The following is a 21,519-nucleotide window of genomic DNA, read 5'->3' as shown; positions in this document are numbered from 1 at the left end:
GAAGAGTAATCCTGAACACATTTAATAAGACCCCACCTTTGGGGCGTGATCAGTGTGTGTGTGGTAAAAAGCATGCCTGAACCTCTCCCGGCGGCCATCCTGTTTATGCGAACGCTTTTGTCCCAATCCTGTTTTTTTTGTGTTGGCCAAAATGACAAACGTGTCTGCGAATCATCTAGAAGTAAATACATGCACACAGGCTAAACATTCTCCCACATTCTGGGCCCGCCGACCCACTTTAAAGCAAACTCGAATTACTCAGGTTTACACAGTGGACATAAACACAGAAACCAGTGTAAAAATGCGCGCACATCAATTAGACCATCGAAACACACACGCACAGAGACTACGTTTACATGCAAGTATTCTTACAGAACCGCAACATTCAACTGGCACAAAAACCGCAAATACATTTTCTTAACCTCCACACCCATCCCCCTAACCCGCGTTTCACTGACCCCTGATTTTCAAAAAAATAACACCGCTGTAAATCCACCAAGGACAGTCATACAATGGCCCTGAATAGCTACACCTGCTCGCCTCTGCCCATGCAATCTGTGTTTTAAGAAGTGTTTCTCGGTGCCGATTCACCACTGATTTTAAGCATTCAGCCAAGGACGTCACATGTGTACGGGTACGACCGAGTTGCACAATAGGCCACTAAATATAAGCAGCGGCCTTGCAGATGAAAATAATGTGGGAACTACAGGCATACACGAGGATGACACGTACGCTCTCCTGCGACCAATATTCATGAAAAAAATGTTTTGGGTTAGATCGTGTAAGTATCGCTTCGATGATGCTGGATGTTGCAATTGCCAGCGAAACGTCACGGTAATCAAATTGTAAATGCTGTGGATTTACTTTCCCAACACACCACCGGTGGGCTGAAGTAGTATATAATTGGCACGTTTTGTTTACGTAGCAAACCTCATTGGTTGGCTGTGTAGGGTGGTGGCGGGTTAACGACACATTTTTGCTTACGCGATCTAACCCAAAAAGGAAATTTATTATTAATACACGAGAACGTTATTCCTCGTGGGCTACTGAATCCCCACGCAATTCTATTTTTATTTGCCACAGAGCCATGCTATGACGATTCCCCCCCCCCCTTTGAAAACAATGAACGCAAACAGCAAGCGACGGTGCGTGCATTTCTAAACGTGATAAAATGCGCGCGTCACGTGGTCGAGTCGGTGTATGGATTTCTAAAAATTATTTTCACCCCCCCCCCGCGCGCCCCGCCCCCGCATCCACCCCGACTTGTTCGTATTTACTTACTTGAACTCAAATTGAATAAACTGCGTGGGATGTAATACAGTTTAATGTTGTTGATGCATCTGCCTGTCCTGTGGCTTATGGGAGCGGAGAAAAACGAGGCAATTTCAAGCGGGCTAAAGCGTGCTGCTACACACGTTCTAATGATAAGCGCGGGGACCCGGGGTAATGCGAGAACACAGCACTTCCAAACGGCGTGAATTTATACGGCAGCGACAAAGGCAAAGACAATGATGGCATTTCTAGCCGCTACGAGGCCTGCTACGCGAAGGGAAGTGCAGACCGCAAGTGCAGACCGCACCAAGGTGGGTGGCTGGAGAATGCTCAATGTCCACCGCGTGTCTTATCTTGCTAAAGATTCTCCAACATTCTAGTTGGTCTCTTAAAGAGAAAATGACGACGTGTTGTGACCGCACGTAGCGAAGATAGCGATGGCCATGGGAATACATCGGAAGAATGCGTAGACAAATGCAGCCGAGCGAATGGTCAATGTAAGGCAGCTGCTGATTGAGTGAAGTGTGTGCTTTGTCGTGACAGGCAACAGGCTATTAATGTTTACATCTGTACTGATTACGTGCGCGAGCTGCAAGGGCTACAAGCCGCTAACTCTGTGGTTACTTCAATTCGTTTAAGATGGCACTTTTAAATGATACCTTATCGATAATTAATTTAATTCTAAATGCAACTTAACGCCGTTTGAAATTCCACCTGGTATATTTCATTGTAAAATGTGGGTTTAATTACGCGGACGGTAAACTATAAGCACCATCATTTATGTTCATGTTATTATTTATAACACGGAGTACACCTATATCTAATTGTGAAGTTATTTCGATGGGTGCTTGCGTGTTTTTTTTATTATTAAATTGCTTGAATAACGCCCATTAGTCCCGTAAAAGGAATTGCAGATTTCGTGAAGCTGTCTAAAATATGTATGAACTAATTTTCTGGTGCAATATTGGCAAAAGAAGCTTACAGTTAACAGCGTGGTAATGGATCACAGAGTTTGTGGACAGAAGTTTGGATTTAAAGTTAGATTAACTTTTGAGTTATTCTTGAACGAAATAATAAAATAATAAGCCCACAATCGAGAGCTCGCTAATACGAAGAGTTATATTACCAGTGATGCTCTTATTCAAGCTATTTCTAAGAACATACTTACACAATCCATCACACACGTCAGAATTTTGGGTCCTGCTATTTTAGTGAATTTCATGTATGTGTCTGGAGGTAGCGGTCCGTTTGGGGTGCGGTGGTGTAGCGGTTAGCATGCTGCGCAAATAACTCGAAGACCAATTTCCTCTCCGGTCAACACCAGTGACAATTATTTGAACCGGTCTTGGGACTCCCCTAGGTCGACTCAGCCTAAAATGAGTACCTGGTGTGTCGTGTAAACATCGCCACTGTGCAGACAAAAGGCGGCCGGGCATGGTGCTGATAACCATAGGCGCTCGCTCATATAGCTTTCCCCTCGATAGTCTAAGGCTCGTTGTCTTTACCTCCCCTTAGCATTTGGAAACAATGCAGCCACAAAGTTGCCTGTGTTTACACAGTGTGCCAACAATTCCGTGCCCAGATAGCAGGGTTCTATTTGCCGCCTGCTAGCTTCCACGCTATCATTAGTGTGCGCACGTGTGTGTGACTGCTGGCTACCAATCAGAAATGCGCGTGAGTAATAAAAGATAAGTCTCGTTGCGCGGTAACATCAGTGTATAGTTGTATGTACAGGTGTAGGGAATCGTTGCGTGTAAGTGTACACGGTTAGTCTAGAGATATACAAAAGATATGAAAAAAAAGAAAGGAATTCGTCTTAAAGGCTGCCTGCAAGGGGTGCGAGCGCTGTTAGCGAACACATTAAGGCCAGCATGATATTCACTGCACCGGCGGTGAGATGTTAACTACCTCGCCCGGTATACAGGAGGTATTGGGTTCAATCCCCATCCTGACGCCTGCATATTTGGAGTTTCCACGTTCTCCCCCGTGGTCGCGTGGATTTTTCTCCGGGTCCTCCGGTTTTCCCTCCACAGTTAGAAACATGCATTTAGAGTATATGGATGCTATACATTTCCACGTGAAAAGCCACTTCGTTGAGCTATCAAATGTAAAATCAGGTCGCTTCTGAAAAAGAGAGCTATATAGCTCAGTGAGTCTTACCTGATAAAAACAAAACAAATAGTTTAAGAGTTGTTTTAGTTTTAGGTGCACAATCTATGTTGGAGCGACTCACCACTGATTTGTTATCTGCAGTCGGGAGTCGAACCGAAATGACCGAGATCACAACGCAGTTCGCTAACCAGTGCCGCCACTCCACCACCACTGTATTCTCCGGAATATAAGACGCACTTTTCCCCAGAACGTTAAAGCGGCAATTGTGGGGTGCGTCTCACAATCCAATAGGTGGGTGCGTGATTAGAGTTGTGTGTCTGTGTGTGTCCAGATTTGTGTAACTCTACTGACAGCGGCCATCAGTTTGGTGGCGCGTCTTACGAATATGGTGCGTCTTATAATTGGTAAGACGCGCGATATGCCTGTGTTATAAAATACCAGTTGTATACAAGGGTGCAGAACACTCTTCACTTAACGATGCTATTGCGAAACTAAACTCTAAACTATGTTTTTCTTACGTTACCAGGTAAGGCCCAAATGAGCTAGATAAGCTCTTTTTGTCAAAAGCCATCTTGCCACAAACGATGGCTCGACGAAAGTGGCTTATCATCACGTGGACATTCACAGCGGCCAAAACACTCCGGACGCAGCTTTCTTCCGTCGAACGCATTTACAGGGAGAGAGCGACCGGCGGGATTGGGAGCCCAACTATCCCTGTGGTCTGCCTAAGGGGGGGGGGGGCAGCAATCTCGCCCCCCCTCCCCAAGAAGAGTCACACTGCGCGCTGCGCTTGCGATAATAACCACGGTGAGCGCGTGGCGTGGCGTGTGGTTGTTGTCTGTCTGTCGCCCTCGAGCAACCACGGAGGGCAAGAGGAGCGACATTCACAATAACGAGCGGCGCGAGCCGGGCTGATAAAACACAGCCATTTGACACAGTAGGGGTGGTGGCATCGGCCAGTCAGTCAACCCATGGCACCTGCCGGGTCTGTCCCGCGACCTCCTGCCAGCGGGCGTTCGAAACTTCACGTGGCGGCCTTAACGCGCACCTAGCCTGGCACAAGCGCCGTGGTGACGTTATCGCCACTTAGTGGCGAAAGCCGGCGGTAGTTGCTGTTGTCTGTCTGTGTGTGTCAGCGGTGGTGTAGCGGTTAGCGTGCTGCGCTAAAGCGCTGCGAACCCGGTCGCCACAGTTCAATTGCCGCTCACGGCCAACAACGGTCACGATTATTCTGAACCGGTCCTGGGAGTCCTCTAGGTCGGCTCAGCCTCAAACCAAATAAGTTCTTGGTTGCGGTGTGTAAACATCGCCACTGGGGAGACAAATGCGGCCGGGCGTGGTGCTGGCCACCCATCCCCTCGCGTGCCGTGCCAGCGTCATAGGTGCTTGGTGACAGCACTTGCCCCAACAGTCTCGTCAGGCTATACGGGGGATCTTTTTTTTTGTGTCAGCCGCGGGGATCGGTGGCGCAGTGGTTAGCGCGCTGAGCTACGAATCTGGCCGAGTTTGATTCCCGCTCACGGCCACCAACACCAGTGACGAATATCTGAACCAATTATGGGTCTCCCCTAGGTCGACTCAGCCTAAAACGAGTACCCGGTGTGGTGTGTATTGACACAAAGGAGACAAAGGTGTCCGGGCGTGGACCAGGCCACCCATCTCACTCGTAGGCCATGACGGTCTTCATCGGTGCTCGCGAATAGCACTCGCCCCAAAAGTCGTTTAAGTCTTCACGGGGGCATCTTTGTCTTTGCCATCCAAAAAAGAGCCGTGGCGCAGCGGTTAGCGGGCACTGCGCTACCAAAACCGGCCACCCGAATTCGATTCCCACTCAAGGCCACCCAACATCGGTGACGAATATCGACCCCGGGTCTCCCCTAGGTCGACTCGGCCTCAAGCGAGAGTTACACCGGCGCGTTGTGTAAATATCGCCACTTTAGGAAGGCAAAGTCGGCCGAGCGGCGCCCTGACCCCCCTCTCCTCGTGTGCTCGCTAACAGCCACTTTCTCCAACAGTCCGTTGAGGCTATACGGGGGATTCTTTGTTTTTGTGTGCCTGCCAAGCAGGTGGGCCAGGTGGCCTTTTCGTGGTTACAAATTACCTCCCCTACCCACCGCGCCCTCCTCTTTTCCATCCCCCTGCACCAAACCCTCTCCTACCCGTACATTTGTTGATAACACACACACAGAGCGGCGATTACACATGCAACGCGACTCCCTACGGTTGAGCACGTTCGCAATGATTACCGCCTTTTAATGATAAACCATAGAAGCTCGGATTTGTTTACAAAAAAAAATTCAGCAAATATAAACGGTATATTACTACGTATCTTAAATGGTGCCCGTTGCTGCTGGCCGTTCGTTTAGAATTAAAATAATATAGATTTTAGCAGATTTCAGCAGATTTTTGCAGTATGTATTCTTGTCGCAACAGTAGCTTTAGAATGTGTAAATGTGCGTATATCTCTGCGATGTATCCTGCGCGCATTGACTAATTGTATTAATCAATCCTTAATTATTTTAATGTATTAACGTGCGCGCGTGTGTGCTGGCAATTAGGGGAGCGGTCGTGTGGCTGTCAGCGCGCTGCGCTACGAACCCAGGGACACGGGTTCGATTCCCGCTCACGGCAACCACAAGTGACCACAAGTGACGATTATTTAAACCGGTCCTAGGCCTCCCCTAAGTCGACTCAGCCTCAAATGAGTACCTGGTGCGGTGTATAAAACATTGCCGCTAGGGAGACAAAGGCGTGTGACGTGCCGCCCTTCATAGCTACTCGTTAACAGCACTTCACCCCAACAGTCTGTTAACGCCACGCGGGGAGATCTTTGTCTTTGCTGGCCAATTAACCATCGACTGTACTGTATTGGCATACATCTGAACCGACCACTGCGCGCTCTACAACGCTCTGTGTACGGGCGATCCTCATTAGACGCGTGCTCGCGTGGACAAACCGAAGTGGCATCGTCGGAGTAATTGAGTAATCACCGTTGTCAGAAGCACACGGAGGGGAAACAAGCAAAGTCGCAAGCACACGCGACGATAACAGTCATCCTTTTTGGCGAATTTTGCGACTGAATTCTCAAGAGTTAAAGGGAGGGCGGCGATATTCTCCAAACCCGGTCATTTTCAGCGCGATCATCATTATTATTGTGACAGGTTGTGATTGCCAGAGCATGCGGTGGCGGTGGGAGCTTCGACAATCCGCGCGTACAAATAACAAACACAGAGGGAATGCTTATCCCCCCCCCATCCCTACACTCACAAGCTACACACGTGCATCCATCGTACATTAGTGCGTATTAGGGCGAGCGTTATCGATTGTGGTCGAATGCGTGCCCTTCTTATAATTACTTTAGCCCATAGGCCGCAATTATTTAAAACATTAATTTATTTTTTTACATCCAGCACCATTATGGGAAAAGTATCAGCAATCGATAAACGTACTTCATCCAACCACCAGAAATCATATTTTTTAAAGTCAATCGTCACTTTTTGCAGCCGAGGGAGGGCTGTAAAACCGCAATCTGGTGGCTTGTTCTTCACAATTTAACCTCAACTTTGGGATTGTGTGGGATTTATGTAACACTTTCACAAGATCGACGACTGTTTTTTTTAACGACGCCGCCGTGTTTTCGAGTCTCCGCTACGTTATACTCTACTCTCTCTCGCGTTCACGATGCGCTTTTGGGAAATCGCCACGAATAGATGAAATCACTGTAAAGTACACATTCTTTAGTGAATCATTTGCTCTAAGAATCGAACTCGGCGCCTAGCGCTGACCACAGCAGTTGCCTTGCCTAGAAGCTGCCCATCAAACACAGTGAGTGGCGCGTTCACGATGTGGCTCTACAGCACCAAACGTCTTCACCCCCCCCCCCCCGTTTTTTCTATGGCTGTTCAATAGCCCACGTTAAAACACTCTGGTCTATGTGTGTATGTGCCATGGAAAAGGGCCATTTGCTAAAGCGTCGCCGATTTTTGTTTTATGGCAGTGTTATTGACGAATGTATTGAGTGTGTTTTGTTAATTGTGCTTTGTGCACTTGCCGACGCAGCATCACCAAATGTGTTTTTTGTTACAACACGGGATAAATAGAATATTTTTTTTTTATCAGGATTAGGTTAGCGAGCGCTCGGCTACATGAGTATAAAAATTGCACAGTAAGCTACATACATAATTGGCTCGTAAATTACCGCATTGGGCAATGGTCCTTTATCAATAACCTGCAGTAGGCTACTGCCACAACCGCGGTCCTTTAAAATGTAACATTGTAATAAGCAAGGGTTACACAATGTAACGGTGCCTGTTGTCTCCTCGCTGTCACCGACCGTATCGTGGGTCGCCAGCACCAAGCTGCGCAATTGAACCCTTTCATTCCATCCTCTCCCGCACTCGCGATCTTTCGCCACGAATGAGTTCATAGCCACGTTCAGCGGAGCGTGCCGAGAGAGAGACCGGCAGAGCGTAAGCGTTAACTGAGCATGATGGTCACCATGGTCTAGCAAGCGGCACACTACAGTAATCATCATCATCACCAGCCATGATCAATCCACTGCTGGATGAAGGCCTCCCCATGCCGCCGACGCCACCTCCTTGCTCTCACGTTCCTGCGGTTGTAATAACCCACCGAGCGACACCCCGCGCATTAAGCGATGTCATCGCTCCATCGAGCCCACGGTGTAGGTCCTCACGAACGCACTGAACCATCATTCGTCTTCTTTGCCATTGGCCATCGTCCCATTCGAGCGACTTGTCCTGCCCAAGCCCTACTTCACTTTCCCTAACAGTTCGGACAGCCCCACACACACACAGTACCTGCAGCGGCTACTGCAGTGCATCGCACATACCCAGAACATACGCGCGCGCGCGCGCACACACACAAATGCTATCGCATTGAAATGCGGCCAGTGTGGGTTTGTGTTAGCGGTCGATTGTCAAGCGTATGTCCAGTATTATATGGTGTTTAAACGGCTGCTTAGGTATATATACATTATCAACATATTATCGCGTTGTTTGCCTACGGGGGTATTTTTTCTGCTTGCGAAATCTGCGGTGGTCTGAAACCATGCGTCCAGCTTACCCGGTAGTTTCCGGGCAACGAATCTCGTGATTGCGTTGGCAAACTTCCGAATAAGTATACTACTATTATACTAAATATGTAGCATTTGGTAGACACTGCAATAGGGGGAGCGGTAGCGTCGTGGGCTTGCGCGCTGCGCTAGGAGTCACGGCCACACCAAAGTTCGACTCCCGACAAGAGCTACCCACGTCAGTGGCGAGTGGCATCAGAACTAAGTCCATTCATCACCAATGCGCACGAACCGGCGTGGTGAATAATGGTTACACAAAAAGCACGTGACCTAAAGGTTGGGGATTCATCCAGCAGCGGATTGGGAAAATCCTTCACATTAATGGCTGTAATTGTAATTACAAGAATTACGTGATGTGATGATCGTGTTGTAGGTGAGATCGCGGCATGACTGTGAACGCAAATCTATAGGGGAAATAGTAATAATGTGCGACTCGGGCACATTGACCATTCCCAATTGACTGCCGTTCTCAAAACTTTCTGACCGCATCCCAACAACATAATTTTGTACCGCATGTTATAGTAAGCAAACGTGCTCGCTAACGCGCGCGGGCTATACAATGCAATGCTTAATCATGTTAAAGACATCTGCACTTACAAATCCCTGATATCATTCATTACCTCCACAGCTACGAGCGTAGCATTCGAGACAATTGTAAGGGGTTGTTTTGTTGTTGTTGTTGTTTAAACAGCAGACATCATCCCTCCGGCTTGTCGGAGGTAGCGTGCCCGATGCGAGCACATACTATAGACACTAGTTTGTGTTGCTAACGCGTGGTGCGCATTGAGCGTCAAACACACGGGGATATCTGGACACCGAGCGAGTGTCTATAACGCACGTGCAGTCTCTCCCGTCTCCGACAAGACGGTATACACACACACACATCCTAACCAAATGAATAATCACAAGAATACAAATAAGAATTTAAAAAAACCCAGCCTGGCCAGCGTGCGGATGATGATCACCCCGTTGCCGCATCACACACAGTAGCCTATGTAAGCACAATGGGAGGAAAGAAATCTCACAACACACAAGCGCACATCCCCAACACTATGCGCTTGGCCAAACGGGCAAACCCGATGATCGTTACCTTCCACGCCGTGGCTGGCGGGGACGAGCAGCAGCAGCAGGACGAGGAGCAAGCAATCCATGTTTTCGGAGCCCCGAACATAAAAACAAAAATCGCGTAAGAGATGAGCCCACAAACTTGACGCTCCTTCCCACTCTGCTGCATGCGCCCTTCATTCAGCGCTACTACTCACATGCGCCGCTGGGCCAAACCACTGCGCGTCAAGCAGAGAGGGTGTGCGAGAGGGAGGGGTTTGAGAGCGTGAGAGGGGAGGGGGTGAGAGGGAAGGGGAGGACGGGGAGGGAATGCCGATGTGAATGACTGACTCCTTAGTAAGTGCCCAAAAGACACCATCGCATTTACAAACGAGCGCTTTCGGTTAAAACACGTTCCAAAATGATCAGCGCTTGGATTCCGAGACTATCACTTGCAAAATAAACTTCGTTTCGAAAATGTAGGCATTCGTTAAACAGAAACGTGTACACAACGTCACGCGTAGCGCTGTGCTGTTTGTGCGTGTGTGTGAGAGAGAGTGGTGAGAATTCATTTACAATAAAGGTGGTGTTGGGCTGGAGCACTCGTCTATTGCCGTATAAGGAGGCAGAGATTGTTGGAGGTAAAGAATGGACGGACTCCCCGGCAGCTGGGGAATAAGGGCAACATCTTGTGATATACGCCCAGGGTTCGAGTAATTGTTGGGAGTAATATTAGCCACTGCCAAGTGACAATAGAGGCCATTCACTGCGAATCGGGTGGTCCGTGCGATTCCTTAGTACCTCGTTTCAGGTTTAAAGGCTCGCTCGCAAAGGCGCAATGGGGTTTCTCAACCTCCGTGTTCGGTGAGCAAACTTTCCAAAAAAACATCTTCATAGGCGCGGCAGGTACATATTATGTTTGTTCGGGATTGTCACTGCGTTGTCAGAACCTCTATCGGTCGGCCAGAGGCCATTGAGAACGCGAGTTGGGTTTTCAAGGGTCAGGGAAGCTCTTGACGAATTTCTCGAGTCGTTTTTTTGTTTTTCAAAGGAGACCTCGATTACAAAGGTAGGTGCGTGATTTGGGAGAACACGTACGTTTAAGATCAATGTGTTCGGTGTAGAAAAAAAAAATGTACGGGGTGGAGCGGTGGCGCTGCGGTTAGCGCACTGGACGATAAAGCCAGAAACTTGAGTTAAACCCTCCCCTGACCACGGCTGACATCGATGACGAGCGGTGTTCAAAGCGGCCCCGATTCACCGCACCCTCTTGGCCAACTCGCACCGGTTAGGGTGAAGTATGGTCAAACAAGCCTAGTGACCGAGACGACATGGAGAGAGGACTTCAATACAGCGAATGTAAATTGACATTACAGTATTATAATTACTCAAAACAGACGGTTGTGCTCAAAACAACGACGATCGCCCACTCTTAAGGCCGCGGATTAATGGTCCGTCTCGTCGCGAGTGATTTCAATGTACGTGCAGGATGCGATTTGTTGAATTCAGGGAGCAAATTTCAGCTCGGAGCTGCGTGGGGACTCAGCTCCGGAAAATACCTCCACCGTCTGCTTCGGTCTCACGACTAGATTGCACGCTGTACGAAGCAACATCACATCAAGAACCGCGAGGCTGCATGCACTTCGTGTTACAGCATACGCATTGTTTAGTCACAACACCCCCTGGACGCACGTATGGACACACTGCAGAGGGCTTTCACGAGCCTGAAGAATACACGAAGAATTCACTTACGGGATACATACGTTACGAGCGTGATGGATGACGCGTTGATGGCTTGATGCAAAACATTTCACATGCCACCCATGACGGGATTCACAACCCCGGGCTAAACAGTAAGTGAGCAATTGCTCAACCTTTCACAAGCTCCTCAACGTATCTGCCAAACGTGTAATTTATTCATATGTAGTATATGTCTATGGACCTACTCTGCCCAATACGCACTCGGCTCACATACTGATGCGATGCACTTCTTCTTATCCCCGAGTTGTGCAGTGACGATGCACGCGCTGCGTACATGGCGGGTGGAGGGGGGGGGGCTCGGCGGTTAAGGTCCAGTGATCCCCAAGTTCGATTCGCGACCATGTCGATCATCGTGGGCAAGCGATAATCTGGTGCTCATTTTTTCACCCAAACCGCACTGATCGGCGTGCTTAAGTATAGTCACACGACCCTTATGCACACGGCGTGGGGAGGCCTTTAACCAGCTTTAGAGTGACGGGGGATGATGCATTGTACTTTATATATATACTACATTATCATCATAATCTCTGGTCAATCCACTGCTAGATGATGGCCTCTCAAAGCTGCCCGCCACCTCTCACGATCCGCGATGTAACAATTAACTTAACACCTGCACACGAACTGAGTTTATGGCTCCATCTTCTCGGCGAGTGTCCGCTGCGAGGTATACCATTGCTGTATATATACACCAGAGGTGGGACAAAGTCATTGTTATGCAAGTCACAAGTAAGTCTCAAGTCTTTGCTCTCGAGTCCCGAGTCAAGTCGAGTCAAAGATGAGGCAAGTCCAAGTCGAGTCTGAAGTCATCAAAATCGTGACTCGAGTCTGACTCGAGTCCAAGTCGCATGACTCGAGTCCACACCTCTGAGGTGGGACAAAGTCATTGTTGTGCAAGTCACAAGTAAGTCTCAAGTCTTTGCTCTCGAGTCCCGAGTCAAGTCGAGTCAAAGATGAGGCAAGTCCAAGTCGAGTCTGAAGTCATTAAAATCATGACTCGAGTCTGACTCGAGTCCAAGTCGCATGACTCGAGTCCACACCTCTGATATACACACACACACATATCATGTATTCGCGACTAACAAGTAACAAGTCAAACGATTGCACCTACATCTAAAGGGGCATGCGAGACGTGTCAGTCAAAATACTGACCACGTGCCTAATGTCACTCACAAGCGAAGGGCAATTGTCTATCACGGGGCTTTGGACGTATGGAGCTATGCGCTGGGGCAACGATGCACGACACCACACGACAGCGCGGTGAAGGCTGGGGGGGGGAGTAACGTTACACGAAAATGTGTGCGTGGCTTCACCAATCCGTCGTATCATTTTCGCGGACTCCCGCTGACATTTCGGTGAGTGACAAGGCGGCGCTGCACCTTATGATAAGCGAGACAAATTGTGCAATTAGCACGAGAGCGGTGTATTAGCGAGCAAGGAATATCTTTTTTTTATTTGCCAAGGACTACAGTAAACACGCACGTGGGGAGGGCAGGGCGGACTTTACGCAGCTTTCTTCGCTGTTTCCACGCATCAGGTATTTGTTTACAGCTGTGGGTTATTTTGTTTCCCACTCACACGCCCCTTGCTTTCTGAAACACCAGCCCTGCAGCACGTGGCGCCGAACTGCGCTGCCAAAAAACGCCGCTCCACAACGCCGCGACCGCGCGTCTCGACTGACTTAGGTCGCCCCCTGCAGACCACGCCATCGACTGTGGTAGAGTTGGGAATTAGGAGAGTCGAACGTTTAAATTTTACATTAGTTTTAGCGATATATGAAGCTTTAGATGTAGCCAAATACAATATAAATGGAATTTACAAAGTAAATACCTTGCAAGCGCATTTCAATGTGCTGTCAATCATCATCAATATGGATTTCGATGTAAAGCTTTCGTGACTGCAGGGATTCATCTTCTTGGTTCTTTCGGTAAAGTCACGTAGAAGGGAAGTAATACAATAATAAAAATAAAACATAATAAAATAATTCTCACGACGTTTCGGCCACAACGCAAGCAGCCGTCCTCAGATGAAGACCAGGTCTTCACCTTCTACGTGACTTTACCGAAAGAACCAAGAAGATCAATATGGATGTTGAGGATAGTTAGACAGCCATCATCATCACCAATGTTCAACTCATTTCTGGATGAAGGCCTCTGCCCAAGTCACGAGAACCAACCTGACTAAATTTAAATAACCAACTTCACATCCCAAATCTCGTTTCATTCGTTTAAATTAACTATAAAACAAGTCATGAGTTTTTGTTTTGATGCATTGCAGTATTAGCACTATTTTTGGTGGGCAGGTGGAGGGATGGTGCAATCATTTCCACACTGCACTAGGGCCAAAACCTCGAGTTCAATTCCTGGCCAAGGTGCACAAGACAAAATGCCAATTGGTATTTAAACCTGTAGAGTACCGTACCACCCCTAGGTCCACTCAGCCGAAAATTATTACAGGATGTGGTAGTGAAGCAATGCAGCGGGACGTGTATGGTTTTGACGACGCCGCCACTCCTTTGCGTGCTATTGCCACCAGCCAACTTGGGTCCTCGACTGCAGCTCTCCGAGGGGTGCCCAGGTCGTGCCGCGCGTGTCGTGCGGCACGACGTGCCACGTGCCGGTTCGAAGACACCCAACTCATCCTGATTGAGTGCTGAACAGCACCTCAAAGTCACACACAGCACAACCGCCACAATCTTCCACAGCGGTGTTGGGTACGCGGGGGTAGCGGTGGTGCAGTGGGTAGCGCACTGCGCTTAGGGGCCGTCCATAAATGACGTCACGCACCTGAGGGGGGGGGAGGGAGTCAGACATTTGTGACGAGGGGGGAGGTGAGAAATGTGTCGTCACATCAAAATGCGCAACTTTAAATAAATATAGACAACACGTTCTACTTAATAAAATTGACTCTTTGATAAATGTTGTCTCCTACAACATCAGAGTGCAGCGGCACATTAAATACGCACTACAATGACAATAGTTTAAAGAGATTTTAAACATGTTTTTTTTGGGGGGGTAGCAGAGCTTTGTGACGTCATATTTGAAGGGGGGTCTGACTTTTTGTGACGCCGTGTGACGAGGGGGGGGGGGTAAAAAATCGTCCAAAATCGCGTGACGTCATTTATGGACGGCCCCTTACGAACGCGGCGACCCGGTTCTGATTCCCCTCTTCACGAACAATAACAGAGGCGAAACGATCCCCCCGCACCTCCGATTATCACGGCTGGCTACACACGGTGCGAAAGAAGTTCAACACACGTGCTAGGCTCAATGGCACTCGCTTCGGCGGTCTAAACAAATATCAAAAGTGGATTCTGCGTGAGTGCCATGCACACTTTTCGCTAAACACTTCGGGAGAAAATAATGCTACACCGGACTGTCATCATCGGTGCAGGAGCAGTTGCACAGGTGCGACGCATTACCTTCAGGGAGTTCCATTTCATGCACGGGTGAGCCGGGCACTTCAACGCACCCTTACCTCTCCACCTTCTCTTGTTTCCGGATAGGGTTTTTTTTTATATTCCACACAGTGTAACTTTGCGAAAGTTTACAGTACTCCGGGTGCTGTGCGAGATGACAGGTCGCATGTGTCAGTTTTTCTTCAAGGTCCATCACCAGCTAAATATTAAGTGTACAACAACGTTTCATGTTGCATTCCATTCTACTGCAGTCTACATTGCCCTCTATACAAGTGCCCCCCTCTTTATTTTTTTCCCTCCAGCGTGCTGAGCACAAGATAACATACAACGTGATATTAAAGTCACACGGCACAGTAGCGAGCTTTTCAATACGTGACGCGCAGTACAATTTCATACGTGGGCTTGTGAGATATTTTTCAGGCATGTCATTAGCCCTTCCCAGACGCGCCCAGCTACTTTTCTGGAAGCTTACAACCCAACATTTTAAAATCTTTAACTACTCAAGCAAGCACACACGTAAGTAAACAACCGTGTCAGCACAGTTAAGCAGGCAAAAGTATGTGCACAGACTGCACTTTACTACACTGGGAGGCGGCATGATTTACCATGAGGTTTACTATACGGCTTAGTGTGGACTCCTCTGATCCTTATCAATGGCATTGCTTACTTGGGGGTGCATCCAAGTGGGAACATGTAGGGCAGAGTATTTTTCTGGCCTATTTTCAGGAATGAGTGGGCAGGCCTTGCGTTTGTGTGCGCGTGTAAGGACATGTTGCGTGCGTGTGTGTGTGTGCGCGCTGCGCTATGAACCCGGCGGCTCGAGTTTGATTCCCACTCACGGCCAACACCAGTGACGATTATTTTAACCGGTCTTGGGCCTCACCTAGGTCCACTCAACCTCAAATGAGTACCTGATGCGGTGTGTACACGTTGCTACTTGGTATACAAAGGCGGGCAGGCGTGGTGCTGGCCACCCACCGTCTCGTGTGCCATGCCGGCCTTCATAGGTGCTCGCTAACAGCGCTTGTCCCAACATTCTGTTGAGGCTATACGGGGGATCTTTGTCTTTGTTTTTGTGTGTGTGTGTGTACCACATATGGGCTGCTTGCCTGCCAATGTGGGCTGTTTATATAAACACTTCAAAAGCTACTGGAAAAATCCCGTATTTCAGAGAGAAAGGCTGGTGTGGTGCAACCGAACAATCTTAAAATCCCTTGCTATTGAAGAAGTAGTAATAATGCAGTAATGTTTTTATGCGTACAGCCCCTTTGTCAATCCACTGCTGGACCGAGGGCGATCTCCACAACATCTTTGTTATTGAGGTTGCGTGACCAAACTTCAAATGTGCTGGTCAGTTTGTGGGTTGGTGGATGGAGAGGTCTTGGACCAGTTCAGAAATCTCCCGCCATTGATTTTCGCCGAGGCTGGGACTACAACTCAAACTCTGCGGGTCCAAACTGAAGTGCTTCGAGCACGGCTCCACCTCAACACCGTGATGCTGCAACGTTGCAAAAACGCAGCCATGCATTCGTGAACGCCGCTAAATGCAAAGGGCCGCTGCGTTTGAAGTTAAATTGTCCTTCCTTTCTAGACCGGCTCAGCATATAAAGAGTTTTACACAACTCAACTATTTATCAGCAGAAAAAAAAGTCCTTAAGTAATGTGCTGCTCAAGCGCGCTTGCAGCAGTGATCGGCTGCTCGCAAAAAGCTCTGAGCCAAGTGCTGGGAATCCCACAGTTATATGGTGGTGGAAAGTTTATTTTTTACCACGACGGCCCCTGTCGTATCGGAACACGTGCACTGTACGTCAGTGTAAGTGGATGAAGCGGCATGCCCAAGATTCCTGTTTTACAGAAGATAAATAAAACCAGGCAATCAGGTGGATTGTTGTACAATGATTACATATCCTCAGCAGCTGATTACTCAAAAGAGACATCAATCGAAATGTTTATATGTAAATTATATTTAACATTGCAATAATAATTAAAATCCACCAAGACATACATGTACAAGGTAAGATATTTTCGCAGAGTGGGATAGTGGGACAGTGATTACTCTGCTGTGCTATAGATCCGGCGACGCGAGATCCATTCCTGGCAGGAGCTAATATCGGTGGGGACTGGTATCTCAACCCGACCTGCCCTACCCCCTCCACCAACCCGCAATGACCAGTGTGGTCAAGTATGGTCAAAGCCCCCTATGACCTCCGTCGGCTGGTGGAATGAGAATGGCCGCAATATATATATACAATTTAAGCTATATATTTCATCCATTTTGCGTATATCCGTACACAGGCGGGAGAAAAAAAATCTAACACGGCCCGTTCAGCTTATTTACAAAGCGTCACTTTGTTTGGACATTGCTCGCGATTGTTTGAAAGCAGGCTCTGCTTGTTTTTAGAAAACAGCAACGAAGCAGGTGGCTAATTTAGTCATGACAAGAAAATGACGGTAATGGTACAGGAGGGTCCATGAAAACTGTTTGTGACTTGAGGATGCTGGCATGAGCATCGTAATGGAATGGGGATAAAATAAATTCAAAAAGCCAATAAAACTGATTGAACGGACATAAAAGAGCTAAGCCCACATTGAAATTTACGTCGTGTGTGACTAGAGTATGGCAGATTAGATTAGTTACATAAACTAACAAGTGAGCATCGAATGCCCAACCCACTTAGCGAGACACTTTTGACCTGGACAATTTCATCTGACCAGTAATCAAAAGCTAAATGATGGAAATCGTTACGAGGGGAGATGGTGGGGGCATAGTGGCTTCGGCCTAGAAGGAATCACTTTTTGTACCACTTAATCAAGTAACATGTTTTTACACAGTATTACAAATTACAGACTTGATAGCTGCAGCAATCAATGAAGTAGCAGCTTAAACATAACCAGCAATAAATATATATTTTTTAAACCTTTCATAAAGATATGGGCAAGCAGTAGTCCAGCGATTCTTGGAATGCATTTTTAACCCAGGGACCCGAGTTGGATTCCAATTCCTAACATCAGTGTCGAGTGATATCTGAACTAATCCTGGCCCCACGGGCATTTACCCAGCACCGCGCTAACCAGCGTGGTGAAGTATGGTCACAAAACCTCGACACTTAAAGTGACATTGGAAGGTGTCATCACAACATCTACTAAGAGCTGTACATACAACGGGATGGCAGTGACTCAAATGCTGTGAAATAAAAAAAAGAGAGAAGACCAAAAAAATATACGTGAGATATATCACACCTTGGGATCCATAGAGATGCCTTTTACTGCATTTTATCTTGGATGTCCATGTGTCGGCTCATGCCTGCACACCACCTGCTAATGTAATAACATCACCGTCCCTGCAGATGCCATATGTCTGCTTACTGGCACTTAACCATGTTGAAAATACGTTGATCTCAAATATCCATGAGGTCAAAATGTGTATTTTGTCTAAGATGCTATTGGTCTTCGTAATGAATACAAAGGATTGGATTCCTTACCTTCAGAGGTAAAAGGCGCAGCTCTGCAATTGCCTGATCATGCCACTGCCGATTGAAGGGCCTACTCCACTATAGGGAGCTAGAGAGCCCCTCGAGAGGGTCATTTAGCCTACAATCGATGTTTTTTTCTGGTTAGATTGCGTAAATATAACGTGTTGTTAACCCACCACCACCTGACAGAGTTAATTAGTAAGGTGTGTCACGTCAACAAAGTGTGCCAACTAGTTACTACTTCAGCACACGGGTGTGTTGGAGAGTACACCCACACCATGTATAATTTGAGTACGACGTTTCGCTGGCGATTAAAGCCAGCCTCATCAGGCGATTTACTAGAATTGTGAATTATTTTTCCTGTTTCCGGCCTTACATAGAGGAAAGGTGATGTCATCACTAAGGACAATATTGGTCGTGAAAGCTTATGTGTTAAACTAATTTGAGCCTACTATCCCCGCCGACCAGTCGTCCGAGAAAAGGTGAATGAACACACACTTTACCCCGCCTAACACAGCGACCTGCTGCCCATCAACTAGCTGTGGTGACCCACTTATAATGCTGGACCTTTGACGTATATTCATTCGCGTGCATATTAAACTGCGGTTGTTGAGTTCATAGCGCAGTGGACTAACCATTGCTCAACTGATCCCCCCCTCCCCATCCCCCAGATTGTTATCGGTCTCTTCAATTGTCCCATAACACGTACGTGGTTTTAGCCACGTATGGTCTAAACTCTCAAGCATGCATGGGCCCTATGCTTTAAACAGCTGGGAGTTAAACCACATTGGAAAAACAGTTTTCATCACGTGTAAAGATTGCATTATGTCTGGTAAAACTAAATCTGGAAATTGTTAGATAGACGAAGTTGGGGAAACATTGGATTATCTGACACCTTTTTTAATAGACGCACAACCGAGTATTGAATAGTTTATCAAGAGAAAGAGCATAGTTGTCTTTCTTCGGCTTCCCATATCCATTGGATTATCTTGTTCAGATGACAGGAACACCTATCTAGCTCGGAGCCTGATAATTGCTCTGAAGAGATACCACTCAGTGTAATAATTCAGAAAGACAAAGGAGTTGGCCCTGAATCTAAAATGGGAAGTAAAAGAGAAAACAATGCCAGCCGCTGGGAGGATGTTTAAGGTTGTGAAATTCCAGTGGTGAGGGAGAAATAAAATAATACAGTAAAAGGGTAAATGTGCAGCCCTGCAAGTGCCTGTCTAATGCGACTGCTGGAAGAAGGGCCTCCACTCGAGAACGCCTTTAAAAGCCCCACCAGAGGACAATTAGGGAAGAGGTGAGAGTAGCCACACTTTACCAAAACGACACTCGACCTGCCAATGAAATAACTTTTGAAATAACTTTTAAATATACAATCCGGCTATAATGTATATCATATGGCAGAGGTGAGAGTAGCCACACTTTACCAAAACGACACTCGACCTGCCGATGAAATACCTTTTGAAATAACTTTTAAATATACAATCCGGCTATAATGTATATCATATGGCAGAGGTGAGAGTAGCCACATTTTACCCAAACGACACTCGACCTGCCGATGAAATTACTTTTGAAATAACTTTTAAATATACAATCCGGCTATAATGTATATCATATGGCAGAGGTGAGAGTAGCCACACTTTACCCAAACGACACTCGACCTGCTGATGAAAAAACTTTTGAAATAACTTTTAAATATACCCTCCGGCTATAATGTATATCATATGGCGACAAAACCTAATCATACTATTCATAATAGAGGGGTTTTTTTGGTCAGATCGCGTAAATATGAATGTGTTGTTAAACCTGCCACCGCCCGATACAGCCAATTAGTAAGGTTTGTCATGAAAACAAAACGTGCCAATTCGTTACTCGTTCAGCACACCAGTCGGGCGGTGTCGGGTTTAATGACACACTTATAGAAAAAAACCCTCTATTATGGATAATATTAGTCACGAAAGCCCATGTGTTAAACCTAATCATACTATTTACAATTATTTATCCCTTTAAAAAGAGACCAATGGTCATAAATCATGAATTTATCTGTCTGAATACAGTTATTTTTACCTTTTGACATTGCTGATGAATTTTAAAATAGAAGGAACGGAAAACATTTTGTTGAGTAAGGGATGGAAAGACTCACCACCATCCACTCACCCCCAAAGATCTCAGGCAAGTCGATAAAATCTTGCGGATTCAGGGTCAAGATTCAATTCAAGACTCGAGTATTGCTATCTTTTATCACGGCGGTGAATGCAGCCGCTTCTCCAGCAGATGCATGGGTCATGTGAAACCATTACAGAAAACATTCACAAGTCAAAGAACATACATTCTTATTCGCGCGACTCTATACAGATATCATGAGCCTGCTAAGTGATTTTAATCGGTGAATCCAAGCATAATTCCATTCCTACTTTCATGTGACTTTTGAGAAGCAATTTAAAATTAGTATAGTTACAGTATTTTAAAATGTAGTATATTAACAACGCTTAAAAAAATCTAATACAGTATTATGCATACACTTTCACGATAGTTTGAACTTTTGAAATGCTATATTACACAGGTAAATTAAGAAAAATGGCTTTTGACGTTCATAAGACAATCTAATACCACGATACACATTACAATGTAAAGTTGAGATATTGCGGATAATATACATATATATATTTAATGTTTAAATATACAAAACAGTCAATAAAAACGATATTTCAGCAGAGGTGAGAGGATTTAAATTTGAAATGGTATCTGAGCAGCGTTTCTAAACGCAGATGCCGACACACAGCACATTCGGAGCGAGAAGCAGATCTTTTATCTAGAAAAAAATCAGTGCGGATAACCGCGTGCCTAGAATTAATTTGTGGACACTGTAAGGTCTTAACTATAAATTATTATTTTCTTTCTGTATTACTTTCCCCCACCCCCCTCTCTCGCATTGCCCCCACCCCCCTCTCCTCCTCCCGGCTCACTGCTGATCTAAGGATGTGCCCGTGAGCTTCATTTCCTCTTGTTTTTTAGAGCAGGGGCACGGGGCCAAGCAAGCAGGCAATGCTTCATTGTTACCGCGTCCTCTCCGCTGGAGAATAAATCACCCTCCACAAACACGCCGGCGATTGGGGTGGGGGGGAAAGGGCTGGGCGGAAACCGGCCACTTCCCCTTGGTGCGGAAGAAGCCGTTGCCACACCCCGATGCGATCTGCGCACGCTGTGGCCACGGCCAAAGCTCAGAAGGCAGACAGATAGGAGGCAGAGGTCGCAAACGGGTTTTGATTCCTTACCCGTACCGGGCCGCACCAGGGTCGCAAACGGGTACCCGTACCCGGCCGTACCCGTGCCCTACCCGG

At 47.0% G+C, this 21,519-nt stretch overlaps 1 protein-coding gene across 2 annotated transcripts in view; it reads right to left on the bottom strand.

Annotated features, from left to right (window-relative positions):
• LOC144942737 (ephrin type-B receptor 1-B-like) overlaps positions 1-9,747 on the bottom strand; it is a 175,519-nt gene extending 165,772 nt beyond the window's left edge. For both annotated transcript variants that reach the window (XM_078869609.1, XM_078869610.1), the window contains exon 1: positions 9,570-9,747. In XM_078869609.1, coding sequence (XP_078725735.1) covers positions 9,570-9,630 — 61 coding nt within the window. In that variant the 5' untranslated portion in view covers positions 9,631-9,747. The remainder of the gene's footprint in view (positions 1-9,569) is intronic.
• Positions 9,748-21,519: the final 11,772 nt, after the last annotated feature.

This window comes from Lampetra fluviatilis, chromosome 28 (genome assembly GCF_964198595.1).
Source record: "Lampetra fluviatilis chromosome 28, kcLamFluv1.1, whole genome shotgun sequence".
Taxonomy (NCBI): domain Eukaryota; kingdom Metazoa; phylum Chordata; class Hyperoartia; order Petromyzontiformes; family Petromyzontidae; genus Lampetra; species Lampetra fluviatilis.
This window is presented reverse-complemented; position numbering and strand designations above follow the sequence as displayed.